We start from the raw sequence: 19,272 nt of genomic DNA on the forward strand, positions 1-19,272 counted from the left end.
AGCTGACGCGTTTTTTTGTGACAAAAACTTTATTGATAAACAACAATGCGAGATATACAAGAGGAAAGGGGCGGGGTAGCGTGAAAGGGTGCTGACGACAGCGGTTAGTTGTTGGAAGGCGGTGATGCAGGACGCTCGCGGCGGTGCAGGGAGCGTGGATGATAGGATGTGTACACAGGTGATTGGGGAGGGGTGGCCGGGTGACGTCATTTCCAGTGCGTTTGGGACTGCTGCTGTCCAACAGACCGGAAGTGACGTATGGCCCGTGGCCGGTGTCATGGCTGGAGACGTCAGAGCCCGAAGCTGGGAGCAGAGTGGCGGTCAGTGACCCGTGTGTCCGGCAGCAGCAGTGTCAGCATCCCAGCCCCCCCGCTCTTAGTATGTGACACTCACTGGTACATCATCACAATAACCAGGGGTCTGAGTGCGGTGATACTCGGCACTACTGCTTACTTCTTCTGTACGTGGTGAGTATGTGACACTCACTGGTACATCATCACAATAACCAGGGGTCTGAGTGCGGTGATACTCAGCACTACTGTTTACTTCTTCTATACGTGGTGAGTATGTGACACTCGGGGGTACCTAGTAATCATTATGCTAGGAATGTGTGAGTACCAGGAGGTACTATTTAGCGCTGCTTTTAATCCAACTCATTGTTATAACATCATTATACTTAATGTTATAAGTGGGACACAACCGGTGGTTAAACAGTACCACTGTTTTATTAATCCTGTAGTTACTATGTGAGACTGTGCTGTCCAACAATCACATTGAGTTACCTGAGGGCATGCAGTACCACTTATGTATGCAGTGTGTCTATGGCATTCATAATAATTAGTGCAATGGCACTTCGTATTAAGGCTTATTTCTAAACGGGATGAGTATGTGACGAGTGCTATCTATTCGTAGTACTGACATTCGTCATTATTAGTGATCTGTGTGATGGTACAAGGGATTAGGAAGTAACTCATGAACGTGCTGCGTTCTGACACTCGTTGCTATAAAGACTTGATTATGGGCATGTGGTAATAAACAAAAGGGCTCGTCACATTATATTTTATTCATTTGAAATCAAAAGTGTCTATGCTTGCAAAGCCAAAGTAATATATCTTAAAATATGTAGATTTGATGTAGGTTGCGTTGCCTTCGCGGGACCAACATCATTGTGTGTATTAGGTTTAAGTTATAATGTACATAGTTTTCAAAACCTCATGGGTCTTTTTAAGTGATCTCTCATAAAATGTATCACAAGCTACCACAGATCTACAATTCTCTATTAACCCCAATAGGCAGGTCCTACTCTACAAATGTCAATATGTACACATTGAGCTAGTAAGTCATTACCTATTTAAGATAAATTCCCCTGCTCTGTTTCTTTTTCCATAGAGAAAAAGTATCAGAATTATGAGTTTCAGTTTTGTGCCAATCGGCGCATTAGTTGGGATAGGTCCAAGCTGATCACCATTTTTTTGTATTACATATTTGTCCAGAGATCTCTTGCCCTTTTCCAGCGCTGTATTATTTTTCAAATCTGATGCTGTATTCAGGAGATATACATGTTTGAAATATTAAGTGTCCGAGATGTTAAAATTAAGTTCTCCCCAGAGCCCAATGCAGTCTAAACCCAAGGTGCTACAGATGAAGAAAATCATGTTTTTTTCCCCCCCCCCAAAGAGCAGGACATGCTCAGGGGGCAGAATACCAACTTTATGTAGTAAACTTCTATATACTTCTATGAATTGAAAGAACTTAAGTATTATTAACCTCTGCCTAGTATGTTTCTGTGAGCTGATTAGACAAACCCCTCCCTTAATTATTAGTCAAGTGTATGTATTTAAGACCGTCTATTTTGTCTGTGTGCCATTTGGCTGTGTGCAACATCTTAAAGTGTCTGTGGAGTTAATTTTGGAGGTGAACATTACAAGAAAATCTGGACTCTGCACCACAACAACCACTTTGCAACTGTGAGAACTTGACTTGCTAAATGCCCTGATAATTTGTACTCTTCCTATCCGCCAATTCCTGATTTTAGTTTCACCTCCTGCATCTCACTATGCCCTCACTTATTGCCTTTTCTGTTTGCTGTTTCCTCACTCATTTGGGAACGTTTCTGTTCTCTCCAACTTCCCCACTCCCCTCCTATCCACATTTCTTTCTCTCCTCCCCTCCACCTATGCTTGTGCCCATACACAGCACCATTGTTTATACACCTCTATCCCAACAACTTCTTTACCCCTCAAAAAAAAGCACCACACAAATCCTCTATTCACACCCTCTTATCTACTCCTTCCTGCTGCTGGGGATCTCCCCTAAGCCTGAACCCAGACACACACACCTGATCTAACCCACGCCTCCCTGGCATCTCTTCCCCTGTAAATGGTGTTAACCTTCTGATTTAATACTGACTAACATAAGGCTGCGTTGATAGCGACCTGACGTTGCGTCAAAACAAATGCATTGCCGCTGTCGCGTGCGCTTATAGTAAGTGCGGAGCGATGGCTTGGTCGCGATCGCTGGAAGTCATCTCAATTTGATTTTTCCAGTGACCGCAGCCTGCCGGCACTATAAGTTTTGCCTTAAAACTCGCCCCACAAATCACACATCCCAATAGCTGGCACTCATGGCTACTGTCCCACACCCACAGTCACTCCTACCACCCATTGTGACCAATCACTGCCATCTACTGCACTTATTCTTAGGGAGAGGGAGTGGCTCAGTGAGTAAAGACACTGACTGGCACAGAGTTTGAAGCAGGGGAGCCTGGTTCAATGCCCGGTATTGGCTCCTTGTGACCTTGGGCAAATCACTTTATCTTCCTGTGGCTCAGGCACCAAAAACATAGATTGTAAGCTCCGCGGGGCAGGGACTTGTGCCTGCAAAATGTCTCTGTAAAGCGTTACGTAAAACTAGCAGCGCTATACAAGAACATGCTATTATTATTATTCCCTCGCCTGCTGTATCTTTAAGTCTCCCATCATACCACTTAGATTGTAAGCTCTTCGGGGCAGGGATTTCCTTTCCTATTGTCTGATTTTGCTGCACTTATATTATTATAATTCCCTGTACTGTATTCTTTGAAGTGCTGAGTACACATTTGGCGCTATATAATTAAAGACATATAATACAGTAGGCTTCTGTGGGGACTTCTGCTATAAACCAATAGTGGGGGCTCATTTCATTCCCTTTATAGTGATGAACATGTTGTGCAGATGTGGAAGGAAACGGAGGATATTTCTTATCTTCCTCTGACATGCACAGAGCGGTTTTGCTGTGCTCCTGCCCCTCTTGCAGTGTCAGGGTTATTGCTTATTTTTCTGCTGTACTCTGCAAAATGAGATGTGTGATTGTTTGTTTAAAAGAGGAACATAGGACATGTGTGAAGCCAGACCCTGCTGTGCTGCCCAACTCTCACCATTAGTCAGGGCTATTCCCTGGTTCTTTATTTCAGATATTAGGGCGCTGGACATTAATACTATACTTCCTGATGAACATTTTAATGCATGGAAGATGAAGGTATTTTTCTAACAAATAACAGCATTGCTAGGTTGATATTGTATGTTCCTTGCTCCGAGAGTTGATAATCTAATGTCTTTTTTTCCTGTCCAGTTTAGACTGAGCTATAAGCTGGACCTCTGCTGCTTTGTTTAGCTACCTTGAAAATAGGGAATAATACCATTGATCATATGTAACTGTACTTCAAACTTTCAATCTTTGTCCCTTAAAATGTATATTTTAAAGAGGGGAGCAACCAGAAAAGCATAAACATTTTTTTGAATGTTATAAAATACATATTGATGGGTCAGACAAAGGCCTTGCTTACCGTGTTAGGCCTCGTTTATAGTACAGCTGGCAGTGCGCAACTGCGTCCGTGTCACGTCACTCAAGCGTTTCGCACTCGTGAAACCTGTACAGGAGGCGACGCTGAGATGTGGCCGTGACGTCATGTGAGCGGTTCGCCCACATTGGCTGAATCGCTCACGTGACGTGGCCGTCGCGAGAGGAAATTAATTGGGGAAATCTGTTCAAAAATCGCACACGCGCCACCACTATAAACGAGGCCTTAGTCGACTGCGCTGGGGATGACTGGCAGGACCATTTGTTTGCGGGATATCACCAGGGTTGTCCGTTTGGCAGGGACTTTTGCCGGTATGATAAAGATCATGGTTCAGGCCAGACCGCTGGCAGCTGACACAGTGATGCGTGTATGGATTGCTCATGATGTCAGAGGATGTTTTGATCTAACTATGATCACGCTATAATAAGCCCTATGTTGCAATATACTTGACCTTAAGTTATTGCATCGTATTCCCCCAAGTGTGGGATGGAACTGTTCATAAGAAATTGCCTCTGACTTTTTTGGATTATTTATACTCCGGAATATGAACACACAGGTTTTTTATCTATATGTGTGGAATACATTTTTGTAAGGTTTAGAAGGTCTAATACAGTAGTTGTTCTCTACTAGAGTCCTAACTGGGGCTTATTGAAGTGTCCCTTATCTGTTCTATAATTTTATATTTCCCTGTTGTGGGCTGCAAATGATGTAGAGTACCCACAAAAAATAGTTTTCTTGTTTTTGGTAATTCTTAAATAGAGATTTTTTTAAAATTTATTTATGCATATATAGATCTGCTTGGGAATATGGTTCAATGATACTCATACAGATACATTATCTTATTGTATATTCATACTGTTATGCCTTTTTTGATATGTTTCTGGTGTTACTATGACAGCGGAGACGCTGTGAGTGGGGCGGATTTGTAGTTTATTGAGGAAGAGCGGCTCCAGCCGTGTATCCTGCGGCATGACATATATGCGTCGTCATCGTGGTGACATCATGCAGTGTGCGGCCAGCCTAGAGGGCGCTAGGAGTTTTGAGGGGGGGGGGGGGAGGTAGGCTTTTCTGGTGCTTGGTCATAATTATTTATAAAATGTTTTACCAGGAAGTAATACGTTCTGAGTTACCTGTCGTTTTCAAGTATGTCCTGGGCCTGGAGTTATGATGACATTGTTAGATTAAATGAACAGGATTCTATATACATTATATTTAAAGACATTGTATTAACAGTTAAAGATAATGTTACAGGTGTAGGTATATTAAAGTAGGTAGTGTTTGGGGAACATCAGGCGGTATCTGATGAAGTGGTTGGTATCCCGAAACTTTGTGAGTGCCTCATTGTCATTGCTAGAATGTAACACAAATTTTCTGCAATTTTTGCTTTTTTTATATTTTGGTTGTTGATTTTGTTATATATCGATTCATTTATTGTTTACACACACACACAACCTATTTTTCAATTCATATATTGAGTGCATTGTTATCTTTTGCTAATCTTGTGATTTAGGTTGTGTAGGTTCTGATAATGTACCACATCCTACAACTGATCTAATATGGAACTGAAAAGGGTCATTTGACCATGGAAATCTGATACCTTTAACTGCAGTGAGTCCCCTGTATTGCACACGTAGCCAGATATTACAACGACTACTATAATAATCCTTACTGTAGGTTGAGCTTTAAACGTACTGTTTTTTGTGTTTGTTTGTTTCTTTTAGGTTTGATACATCTGACAAGTTTATTACGAAGACTAGGCCGATGATAGGTGAGACACAGCGTTTTTTTTAATGACGGAAACAAATGTATAAATACAATTTGTGCACCAAATGACTCCTAGTGCTCTTCATAGCCGTCCTATCTTTGCTTACTGTATACGGATGCTGATAATGTGGTACTGTACACTTGTGCAACGATCGGTTCCCTAATGCCTTTTGAGTCAAGTGACCTGTTCTTTAAAACCATTTAACAATTGTATTCCTAATAGTCCAGTGGTGCCCTAAAATTACCAGGCAGCAGCAATATTATGTATATGTATATATTTATGTGTGTACAGTACAGGTAGTCCTCATTGTTCAATGTTTCACTTTACAACGTATGGCGAATCCAACGCTTTACAATGCAACCTTAAGGACTGTTTGTCGTCGCCAGAATGCGTTATCCAAAGCTCACCGCCACCGATTAACATGGGACTCACTTTACAATGGTTTCGTTAAAGTGGGCTACTTGCTTGACGTTGTCTAAATAGGTAATGTCCGTCAGTTTCCCTGGGTTTAATGGGTATCCCTGAAGCTAAATACATGCAAAACCAGCGGTCGTTCGTGATCCGATTAGCATACGCCTAACTCCATGTCAAGTTAGCACTGCCTCGCGTTAGCTTCAGATAACATGGTGTTAAGTCTGTCTTACCCAAAGGTGGCGTTACTTCTGTCAGGTCCCTGAATAGGTGTTTGTACTTTAATTAAAGAGAGGAAAGGAAACCGGTAAATAACAAAACGATAGTTAAATCTTACGTAATGGTGGTCTTGCACTTATCCCGACCCTGTAAAAGACCTATTTCAGGGTCTGGATGTGAGTTACGCCACCTTCACCTCTAACCTAACCAACGTACCGTTAAATCCCTGCGGTAACTATACCGGAGCTCTGGGGATATGCGTTGTTAGAGGGAACGCCTCTTTTACATATTAGCACGCACGTTCTTTATAGTTACGCAAGGGCTAATTACAGATGAAAACAGCATTTATCACATCATTGGTGAGCTTTGAAGATTCACGTTGGCACTTAACAATGCATCTGGTTAAGTATTTAACGAACTTTAGAGGATCTACCCCACATTAATAAACCTAAGGTAAAATCATTATTTGAGTCTGAAATAATTTATCCTACATACATACAATTACATTTCACAGATCTCACTAACTTCTAAAGTGAAGATTCAGTGTACAAATTATGCACACCTTTTATTCACTGGACTTCCCATCTATGCAACAAGTCTTTGCAGTTTATTGAAGTGAAACTTCCTTAGTGGCACCTCATTCGTGATGGGGCAAAAAAGAATTGTGGAGACAGAAATGAAACGGATGTGACGTCAGTGCTGGCAGTTGAGGCCGGGCTGTGTTCTGGCTCAGCCCGACCCCAACACTGACATCACACCCGCTCCACAAATCAGATGCGGCGGCGATAGCCGCCGGCGCCGCTCCTAATCACCCCCCCCCCGAGCCCCACACCCCCACACACCGTGACATATGCGGCGGCAATAGCCGCCGCTCCTAACGGCCGCTGCCATGCCGCGCAGCCTCTCTCCTCCCTACCTCCGCTTTCCTGCGTCCCGCTGACTGAGCGCCGCCGGGGTCGGAGGAGGAGAGGAGCCCAGGGATCATGGAGAGTAACCACCGCCGCAGCTCCTAACGAGCTCTGCTCCCCCCACCCGCTGACATGCGGCGGCAGCCCTCAAAATTTAATTGCCGCCACTCCCTGCTGACCTCCCCCGGCCGAGGCATGGAACGGGGGGGGGGGGGTAGAGTGAGCTGCGTTCCCCATAGCACCATCAGAAGGGGATCGCTGCAGCGCTCCCCTCGAAGCCAGCTCCCGCTGACGATGACGCGCTGCCCCCCTTCCCCGCCGACACTGCCTCTGCCCACGCAGCACTTCCGGAGGGGGGGGGCCTTTATTAAGGTATCTGCCCGGTGCGGCCGCGTATCGTCGGGGGGTTGTGGGGGGATTGGGGGGGAGGAGAGTCTCAGGCAGAGCCGCCACGGGTCCGCAGCTCTGCCTGTCTGTGAGGGGGGGGAGGAGGAGAGACTCAGGCAGAGCCGCCGCGGGTCCGCAGCTCTGCCTGTCTGTGAGGGGGGGGGGGGAGGAGAGTCTCAGGCAGAGCCGCCGCGGGTCCGCAGCTCTGCCTGTCTGTGAGGGAGGGGGAGGGAGGAGAGTCTCAGGCAGAGCCGCCGCGGGTCCGCAGCTCTGCCTGTCTGTGAGGGAGGGGGGGGGAGGAGAGACTCAGGCAGAGCCGCCGCGGGTCCGCAGCTCTGCCTGTCTGTGAGGGGGGGGGGGAGGAGAGTCTCAGGCAGAGCCGCCGCGGGTCCGCAGCTCTGCCTGTCTGTGAGGGGGGGGGGAGGAGAGACTCAGGCAGAGCCGCCGCAGGTCCGCAGCTCTGCCTGTCCTGTCTGTGAGGGGGGGGGGGAGGAGAGTCTCAGGCAGAGCCGCCGCAGGTCCGCAGCTCTGCCTGTCTGTGAGGGGGGGGGGGGGAGGAGAGTCTCAGGCAGAGCCGCCGCAGGTCCGCAGCTTTGCCTGTCTGTGAGGGGGGGGGGGGGAGGAGAGTCTCAGGCAGAGCCGCCGCCGCGGGTCCGCAGCTCTGCCTGTCTGTGAGGGGGGGGGGGAGGAGAGACTCAGGCAGAGCCGCCGCGGGTCCGCAGCTCTGCCTGTCTGTGAGGGGGGGGGGGGGGAGGAGAGTCTCAGGCAGAGCCGCCGCGGGTCCGCATCTCTGCCTGTCTGTGAGGGGGGGGGGAGGAGAGACTCAGGCAGAGCCGCCGCGGGTCCGCAGCTCTGCCTGCCTTTGAGGGGGGGAGTCAGGAGAGAGGGGGCAGGACACAGAAAGAGAGACACACATACAGTGACAGACACACACACACACACACACACATACACACACACTGACTGACACATGCACACACACTGACTGACACATGCACACACACTGACTGACACATGCACACACACTGACTGACACATGCACACACACTGACTGACACATACACACACACTGACACATACACACACACTGACTGACACACACACACACACACACACACACACACACACACACTGACTGTGAATAGGTTAGGGGGATGTGTGAGGTGCAGGGGGGCTGCGCATACGTCACACGGTCACACGCACGCACACGGTCACACACACACACGCACATGGTCACGCACACACACACAGTCACACGCACACACACACAGTCAGTCGCGCACACACGCACTGTCACGTGCACCGTGCACTATCACGCGCACACGCACAGTCACACACAGTCACACAGTAACACGCACAGTCACACAGTCACACGCACAGTCACACAGTCACACGCACACACACACAGTCACACGCACACACACACAGTCACACGCACACACACACAGTCACACGCACACACACACAGTCACACGCACACACACACAGTCACACGCACACACACAGTCACACGCACACACACAGTCACACGCACACACACAGTCACACGCACACACGAGGAATTCACGCTTAGTGCAAATACAAGGGATGTGTACGCATGTTCTAAGTCAAATTTATTTGCGTTTTGTCAATGAAATTGTATTTTGATTTTTAATTAAAACATCACCAATACAAATACAATTTCTGTGACAAAAGTCAAAGAAGTTTCACTTACTATGCGCGTGCACAGCACACACAGCTTTTTTTTATTCTATAAATTCATTGGCCTCAGTTTAGAATGTTAGGATATTTCTCCTGCTACTATTGGTTATAAATTGTAAACTTAAGTTTCAGGTGCTGTGAGACTCGTCAAATATTTACTTTTTGTGAAGCATGTATACTGAATGTACAAAGCATTTGTATACATTGTTACCCAGATAAATAACACGCACATACACATTAGCCAATGTGTGATTATTTACAAGTGTTACAAATGCCATTTTTTTTTGTCTCCCCTCAGTAATAATCGGCTGTGACGCTTCACCCATGTCTCTTTGCTGGTAAACGGTGTTCTGAAAATGGCTGGACAATTCCGAAGTTATATATGGGACCCAGTCCTCATCATTTCCCAGATTGCTTTAATGCAGTCCATCTACTACAGCTTCCTGGCCCTCTGGCTTGCAGCACTGGACTTACTGATTCAAAACAGCCCTTCCCTCGACCAGATATTTAATTATGACATTTTGGGGTTTTCCTCTGTTCACGGCAGACTTTCCATGATAGCTTTCATCCTAAACTCTTTGACCTGTGCCGTGGGCCTATTATACTTTATCCGCAGAGGGAAGCAGTGTTTGGACTTCACTGTAACAGTCCATATGTTTCACCTGTTTGGGTGCTGGATTTATACCTCTCACCTTCCCAGTACATTCACCTGGTGGCTCCTAAACATTGTCTGCATTGCTCTAATGGCAGTGATCGGAGAGTATCTCTGCATGCGAACAGAACTCAATGAAATTCCTCTAAGTTCAGCACCCAAATCTAATGTTTAGACGGTTTTAACCTACTAGATGTTTACAACATACCTTTCAAAAATGTCTAATACGTCAGTATTCTCCCTTACACTGCCAGACATACTAATTGCTTTCCAGTATGATTTCTGGAGTTGGTTTAAAACGAAGCTTCTAGAGATTTCCCTAAAATGGCACGTCCATGTTCAGAACGCCCTCCTGAAGCCAGCACCTGGAATACAAAGGAGCAAATGAATGCGTAAACCTTTCAAACCTTTCCTTTACACACAGGACAGATTCCTTACAGTGTTCACTTCTGGGAAATGTTACTGCTGCTGGGTCTCTCTGTTTGTCCTGAGTGCTCTTTAGCACTTTCCAAACTTACACAGAAACCCTTTCTATAAAAAAGGACTTTCCTGCGGATTTTTGTATATGCTGTTGGAGGGGGGGTGTGGGGGGGAAGAGGGGCTGGTTATTGATTTATATTCCAACGTCAGCATGTCGGCTAAGAAGGGGGAAACTTCAGGAATAGCAAAGTGCAGATCAGTAATTGCACACCAGTCTCTCAAAAATAATTTGAATAGAAGGCATCACAAAGGAGGAGTGGCACCTGTGACACAACTAGTGTTTATAAGTGGGCATTTGAAAAATACTGTGTGTTGAAAGGAGGTTTAGCTTTAAAGCGGCAAACCTGCCTGGGAGCATTTTTTTTAATTAATATTTTGCCTGAAATCTCCCACCGTATCAGTGGTCCCCAGACACCAGTCTTCCCCTCCCCCTGGTTACAAAAATATTTGTAGTTTTTTTTTTTTGGTTTAAAAAAAAAAAAAAAAAAAAAAAACTACAGATGTGTTGGCAGAGTACAAACATGGCCACTAGCGCCACCAATAGAATCCTTTTCTATGGGCCACATGAGCGAGCCCAGACATTGCGTTTCCCCAATTTGTTCGCTTGATCTCCAGTCCATCCCTGGCTCGCCGCTTCTGTAACAGGGTGGGAGTCGGGGGGGACCACTGATGCGTTCCTGGTCCACAAAAGATTTTTTGTGTTTAAATCTTGCTTTTAGCTGGGATTGCTCGTTGAACAGCGCACGTCTGTGATCATGTATTCTTTCAGACTAGAACCTCCCCCAAGGGATTTGCCGGTGTGCATCCTTAGGCTCCATTAACCCCTTCCCTGCCGGGGGGGGGGGACTTTCTGTCAGTTAAGGCGTTAAGCAATATTTATTTTTGTAATGGATAGTGTTAACCCAGTAGTTTCATACAACTCAGCATGCACATATTATTAAAAGGAGAATGTGTTCTCCTCATTGCCGATGAATTACTTCTTTAAACACTATACTGAAATTAGGGTGTAATGCTGATCTCTCCGGCATGTGTGGGAATAATCCCATTCACTCAGAAGCAGAGCTGACCAACTGGAATAATGGAATGGGAATTTAAAAACCAGTGCATTTTGTATTGTCCGAGACATCTTAGGAGAGGGGCAAATCGTAAGGAGCAAACTGTATTCAGAAAGACGAATGAATGTATTAGCATGTCGAGATGTAATAACAAATATGTGCAAGTTTAAACCCCTTCCAGTGCTGGGATGTATCCAATACATGGCAGTGCTGGTAGCACAAAAGCACGACTGTCGGTTAGGAAAAGGGGGCGGGGCAAGCCTACATCCCCAATTTTAGGACAGTCCTGCATTTATTTTCACGTCAGCTACCTACTTCAAACTCCTAGAATGATTTTATTAAAAGGGATGAAATAGTTTCTTCTGAACATATGACAATGACTTGAATGAGATGTCATGATTTACAGGGAGGGAAGGAGAGGGGTAAAGAATGTAAAGACAAAGGAAACACCACCGTTTAAAATATATATATTTTCATTCAATGGAAATAATACCGGACGCAAAGATCATCAGACTTCAGGCCTTAAATTAGCATTTTATTTTTTCCTAGTGTCGCTGCTTTAAAAAAAAAACAAAAAAAAACCAGGCTCTGACCTTTTCATTTTTCGCCATGTTCATTTCTATTTTTAAATAATGATGTGAGTTGTACAAAACCTTTTAAAGTGGTTCTATAATAAAATGTTCTCCATGCATACTACTGTATTTGAATGCGCACAAAGGGAAGGAATTTGAAAAGAGCTTTACTTAAAAAAAGTTTAAGTGCTGTTAAAGTATGTGGTTTCTGATATCGGTAACATGAATGCACACAAAGGGTTAATGCTGACAATAATTGTTATACATTTTACGTTGCACTTTTTTTTGGTAAAGTACTTACAAATGTATAGTATTTGCATTTTGGGGGAGTTGTGTGTATCCTAATGATCAGGATTAGTAAATATTTGACATCCCTGCATATTTCCCGTTTTTTCTTATTTAAAGCGTCTGTGCCAGGGGTGGGTGTAGAGGGAGAGGGGGGTTGGCTCGGTATTAAAGGGGTTGCAGCCCATATGGCCACCCCCAGACCTCACTAGGAAGGCAAGGGGTTAACTGGACTGCAGTCCAGGAATGTGGTTTACACCTTGTCATGTCATGAAAATGTATGTTCCCCTGTTCCCATGTTTCATTATAATCCTGTATTTTAATGTTTTAAAGTGCATTTCTGTATCTCAAGTTCTGGAGGTCACAGAGAGTTGAAATTTGGCCAATATGTGGAGTCACTGTAGGCATTAAAAACTGGCAAATTTCGACCCACTGAGCCCACCAGAATGGATCTTATTAATATGTGTAGATATTAAAGAGTATATGTATGGTATTTTGGATCTGCTCTGAAAATGCAGACGCCATCTGCTATGCTAATAGGCCATGAAGGGCAGCCGGCTGATTGAGCATAAGCACTCTAATTGTTACCTGAGGGCGGAGAATCATCAAACTGGAGTGGTTTGTAAGTGTTATGTCTACACCTACAAACAATGAAGCTCCTGCAAGATACTTCATTTGGTAGACTGGTCGTCGCCCCTGATTTAATTATGGGGCTACAGAAATAAGATTCTCAGAGTCCCAGTACACATGGGCTAACTAGCTGGGGGGCATGGTTTAAACTGTGTCTCCACGTTAGGGATTGGATACAGATAATTGTTCACCAATAGTCTGTGTTCAATGTTAAGAATAGGGTTACACAGGTATATAAAGTGTGTCAACCCTACAGTTTTTAGTTGGAGTTGTGCTTCTGATTCCACCTGGAATGTCACCGGATTGCTGGAGAATTGCTAGCTGATACTTCTCCATCCCCCAACCCTAAGTAAGTGTTACCTTCTTGTCTGTTAATTGTACTATATTGCTGTGTTCACCTTTTTAAGGAATAAATATATTTTATTATATCTAAGGCTCGTTCAGTTCAACCCAGATATTTGGTGTTTATTATATCTTGTCATAAGTTACCGTGACAGTGGGCAACTCCAGTCATTAAGGGCCACCAAAAGGTCAGGTTTGTAGGATATCCCAGCTTCAGCACTGTATATCTCAGTCTTCGATTGAGCCATCTGTGCAGAAGCAGCGATATCGTTAAAACATGACCTGTTGGTGGCCGTTGAGGACTGGAGTTGCCCACCCCTGGTCTATGCCCTTTATTGGGTCCCAAATATTCTTTTTCTCGCATGTACTGTCCTAACTACCGGCAGATGTCATTGTAAATTATATAGTTATCTATTTCAATTAATATTTCAATAGCAGGTAATAATTCCTTTTTTGACTAACAGAATATATTTTAATGAGTAGCTTTTGGTAGCAATGCTCTTTCAGGTCAAGCACTACTTGCTCAGCTGGATTAACATAGAGACCAGCACCTATTTCAGTGAAGAAAGCAGTTAAAATAGATGATACCAATATGCAGGGGTTAAACAATACTCCTTTTTTGGGGGGCGCTCGAAAGCAGCAGGTCTCATTATGTAGGCGTTGGCTGTCCTGTAACAAGATGCTCCAGTTCCAAAGATTTTATTTGAGGGTGTTTTTTCATTTACAAAGATTGCTGCAAAGGTCACTGTCACGGTAGCTTATGACAAGATATAATGAACACCAAATATCTGGGTTGAACTGAACGAGGCTTAGATATAATAAAATATAATTTATTCCTTAAATAAGGTGAACACAGCAATATAGTACAATTAACAGAGAAGAAGGTAACACTTACTTAGGGTTGGGGAATGGAGAAGTATCAGCTAGCAATTCTCCAGCAATCCAGTGACATTCAAGATGGTATCAGAAGAAGAACTAAAAACTGTAGGGTTGACACGGTTTATATACCTGTGTAACCCTATTCTTAACATTGAATACAGACTATTGGTGAACAATTATCTGTATCCAACCCCTAACGTGGAGACACAGATTAACCCATGCCCCACAGCTAATTAGCCCATGTGTACTGGGACTCTATGGGTAGCCCCATAATTAAATCAGGGGCGACGACCAGTCTATCAAATGAAGTATCTGCATTGTTTGTAGGTGTAGACATAACACTTACAAACCACTCCAGTTTGATGATTCTCCACCCTCGGGTAACAATTAGAGTGGCAGTCTGTTGATTAGTACTTGATCTGTTGATTAGTACTTGATCTGTTGATTAGTACTTAGTGTAAACAGTCAGGCAGTTAACTTTTGATCACGGTGCTTAGGTTCAATCAGCCGGCTGCCCTTCATGACCTATTAACCTAGCAGATGGAGTCTGCATTTTCAGATCAGATCCAAAATACCACATATATACTTTAATATCTACACATATTAATAAGTTCCATTCTGATGGGCTCAGTGGGTCGAAATTTGCCAGTTCTTAATGCCTACAGTGACTCCACACATTGGCCAAATAGCAACTCTCTGCGACCTCCCGAACTGGAGATACAGAAATGCACTTCAAAACATTAAAATACATGATTATAATGAAACATGGGAACAGGGGAACATACATTTTCATGACATGACAAGGTGTCAACCACCTTCCTGGACCGCAGTCCAGTTAACCCCTTGCCTCCCTGGTGAGGTCAGGGGGTGGCCATATGGGGTGCAACCCCTTTAATACCGGGCCAACCCCCTCTCCCTCTACAGTCACTTCATAGGTCAGTGCAAAAAGTGTCTCCCGTTTCATGCATTTTTAGCGCTAACGTTTCTGTGACATATCCTAGCTCTTGGGTTTCTGTGATATCAGGACCTGGAAAGGAAGTCCTGTTTTGATTTGCAGCGGTAGTTTTTGGGCCTAGATGCATTAAACTCTGTCAGCCACTTAAAGCTGCAGTTCAAGCAATATCCTGCATGTTTTTTTTTTTTTTTGTTTTTTTTTTTTAATAAATTAGTTCTGTAGTAAGAAAAAATACTTTTAGCATTTCTGGTTTTTTTTAAAAAAAAAAACAACTTTGAAAGACCAATTTTCTTGTAGTCTATTTTAACAAGCATGCTTATTCCTATAGCAACCATTTACATTACCCATATTTAAAGATGTCGCCAAACTTCGCCGATCAATACAGGGAGAACGAATTGACCGGCAGCTATGCAGTTCTTTAGGTAAGTAGAGATTGCCCACATGAAACTATTGGGAAAAATAAAACACGGGGAGCTTGAACTGCAGCTTTAACCTCGATCTGTTAATGTTACATTTAATAGTAAAGCTGTATCCACAAAGGACAACATAATGTTAAAGAGGCAAGCAGCTTAAACAAAAATAAAATCTTTTTTAATTTTGATATATGCACACATTTTTATTACCCTTTTATTGAAAACAAATTACCGATGCTGCCTATAGTTTGGTTCTCCTGTGATCGATCAGCAAAATTCTGTTTCCCAGGTTTCACTAAATGGTTGCCTTTAAAATTGACATTGAGTTGAAGTTTAAAATAAAAAAGGTAGTAAATATTATCTAATACTACAGAACTGATTTAAAAATGTAGGATATTGTTTGGATTGTTCCTTTTAAGTTAGATTCACCCGTAAAGAGCATAGCGTTAACTAGAATAGACGTTCCTGATAATGAGATGCAAATGAGGCATTCTGTCCTATGTACTCAAGTCTGGTAAGGTTAACACAGTCTTAACTTGATTCCATTTAAGCTACACTTAAATTTGGGATTACTCCCATGAAATGGGGCTTTTCCAATGTCTTGGTGGGTGCATAATTTTAGTAACCTACAGTATCATTATATTGATATTCTACATTTTCTTGAACTTTTATTTTCTTTAACCCGTCTACATTTTCTTTTGAAGTGTTACTGTACTTTTTAATTAAAATACAATTGTAAACACTACAGCCCACCCTCTACACACAGTCTCACTCACTACAGACATCCCTTCTTTTACACACACTCTTTCTGAACTGCATGGCCAGGGCTGCAGCTCTGAAAGCTGATTGGTTGATTGGAATTCAAAACATAGAGAGGTGCCCACATTACTGGAAGAATAATATCCTGAAATCGGCTAATCCGCTTTCAGAATTGAAGGGATGATCAATCTTCGCCTATAGTGGAAGATATGTAATGTTAGGCTACAATAGCTGGATGATAAGCCTACTGTATGCTTAATGAGCTATACTTCAGGTTGTTTTTTCACAAATTTAGCTTTGTGGATACTACATTAATACTGGGAACATATCGTCCGGACTTGTTAAGTAATTCATGTTATGTTTCCAGATTGAATAGTGTTTATTGCATCTAGGCCACAGGGAACCACATCTATATGACCTGATGAAGGGAGGGACTTCCCCTCTGAAATGTTCTTTTTGTTTTCTGCACCTATGGGAAGGTGAATAAAGTACGGTACCGACCCATTGAAATAGCATAATTCCTCTTTGGACTGCTTTATTCTGCATCTGCAGAGAGCCACAGTCCTGATCAGCCCCAGATACAAGCAGATATGACGTGATTTGATAAGAGTGATGGCCATTGTGATATACACTGAATATCCATTTGGGCACTGAAAAGGTTAAGACAGTAGTTATACACAGGCTAGGGGCTTATGAAACTTCTTATCACCATTGGCCGTTTTACAGGTAAGAATCGTATGAAAGGACACCATATTTACATAGCTACAGTATGTTTATAGCTTTATATAATTGCAAAATAAATAATGCAGGGCCAGTATCCAAACGCAGCCTTTTATTAACGAAACTTCAGCACTCTTGTGCTGGCAGTGCTACAAAAGACAGGAAACGGCCTGTCTGATGTGAACCAGTGGGGGCGTGGTGGACATCACTAAAGTCTTTGGGAACTCCATGTCCTCTGCAGACCACACTTGCAAAATATTTTCATTGCTAAAAGTTCCACTCTTTTCAAAATGTTAAAACCTGTCTGTGCTTTATTAAATCAATAGATGAAACCATTTTTTTGTTATTGCTGCTTAAGAGCAGTCCTCTTGAAATACCAGAGAGGTATATTGAAATTCTTTATGAAATACCTCTGTACTTCTTCCTGAACAGCATAAACATGCTTGTATTGGTTATACTTGCTTGATTGCCCTAAAAGTGGTTTTGTACATTGTCTTCGTTTCATATCGGTTTTAGTGAACAATGTGATGAATCAGTTATATGCTCATAACCTTTATTCTTTGGAGGCTGTGATTTCCTATTACTGGCTCACGATAAAAAAATAATGTAGAACTCGTACTGAAAGAAAGCTTTTAATAGAAAGCAATTGAGATTACATGCATGATTTATTTATATGACTGAAGTTGTGAACCATGTAAATGTTAGTTACAATATATTTCGTTTAAGTTTCAACCACTCCAAAGTTGAATACGTTTACTAGAAGTCTAAATTCTGTCCCACTTTTCTGAGGGGCTATGCTATCGATGTTTTCCAAGCTGCAGTCCAAATAGACTTGATACTTCTTTCACAAGGTTTCTCTTCAACCAAAGACATGAAACAACATTCTATTAATCTCACTCTAGAACAACGGAATGCCATGAAAATCTTAAGCGATAATCTCTCCATTGTTATAAAAAAAATGCAGATAAAGGTGGAGCTGTTGTCGTCATGGATCAGGACTATTACACCCAAGAAGCACATTGACAAGTGATTGATCAACACGCCTATACCTTACTAAAATCTAATCCCACCAATTCACTTTTGAATGAATTACTTGACCTTTTGGATATGGGTAGGGATCTTAAGGTTCTCTCAATCAAGGAATTTGAATACTTACACTGCACTCATCCTATTATTCCCATATTTTACCACCTTCCGAAAATTCACAAATCCTCCACATCACCACCTGGGAGACTCATTGTTTCCAGTATTGGGTCCTTGGGTGAAGACATCGATTTTACATAGATCACTTTTTGCAGCCACTGATTTCCAAACTACCCTTTTATCTTCTTGACACTTCAAATGTACTTTCACTATTCAATGATTTTACATGGGTACCAGGTTGTCTATGGGTGACACTAGATGTTTCATCACTCTACACTGTTATATCACATCATCATGGTCTCACTGCAGTACGACATTATTTAGAAAATGTCACTACACTTTCACCTGCACAAATTATATTAATTCTAGATAGCATTCAGTTTCTCCTCACACACAACTATTTTATGTTTGAGGGGAAATTGTATCTCCAAACACGTGAGACCGCAATGGGTACATGCTTTGCACCTTCTTATGCCAACCTTTTCTTGGGTTGGTGGGAACAGTCCCACGTGTTTGGAGATGCTAACCCCTTCAGACATCTCATAATTTCATATCATCGATACATAGATGATCTCATCATCTCATCATCTGGACAGACACTATTGAACAATTACCCTCATTCATTGACACTTTAAATACTAATCCTTTCAATCTCACTTTCGCACATCACTATCACTACCATCACATTCACTTTCTAGACCTCTATCTTTATTTGGATTGGGACATGAGGGTCTACAGAGATATTTATAGAAAACTTAATTCCCATAATATACTACTACACACTGACAGTTGTCATCATCGCTATTTAATGGTATCCCCCGTGGACAATTTCTACGACTTAGACGAAATTTTTCCACCATGACCGACTTTGATTTAATATCTTCTGAGTTATTCCAAAGATTCAAGGTCAGAAGGTAAAAGCTGAAAATACTCAATGAAGCATATCATAATGCAAGATCACAATTGAGAAAGGACCTGATTGACTCTGATCCTACTAAATATTAAAACGGATAAGAAAATCAAAGCTGGGAGTGATCTAATCAAGAGTCTCACTTCTTTATCACCAGATACAGCAACCAAGCAAATTCGATTAAATCTATCGTCAAAAAATAATGGAATATTTTGGCGACAGACCCATTTTGTGGGACATGTCTCAAT

The 19,272-nt window shown here is 42.9% G+C and overlaps 1 protein-coding gene across 2 annotated transcripts; it reads left to right on the top strand.

Annotated features, from left to right (window-relative positions):
- Positions 1-33: 33 nt before the first annotated feature.
- SYS1 (SYS1 golgi trafficking protein) lies at positions 34-12,440 on the top strand. Of its 2 annotated transcripts, none has more exons than XM_075596125.1 (3): positions 34-560; positions 5,560-5,606; positions 9,528-12,440. In XM_075596125.1, the coding sequence occupies exon 3, from the start codon at positions 9,586-9,588 to the stop codon at positions 10,054-10,056; it is 471 nt and encodes a 156-aa protein (XP_075452240.1). In that variant the 5' UTR covers positions 34-560; positions 5,560-5,606; positions 9,528-9,585; the 3' UTR covers positions 10,057-12,440. The 2 variants fall into 2 exon arrangements, with proteins under 2 accessions (XP_075452240.1, XP_075452239.1); XM_075596124.1 differs by having other exon boundaries at positions 35-467.
- Positions 12,441-19,272: the final 6,832 nt, after the last annotated feature.

Source organism: Ascaphus truei, chromosome 4 (assembly GCF_040206685.1).
Source record: "Ascaphus truei isolate aAscTru1 chromosome 4, aAscTru1.hap1, whole genome shotgun sequence".
NCBI lineage: Eukaryota > Metazoa > Chordata > Amphibia > Anura > Ascaphidae > Ascaphus > Ascaphus truei.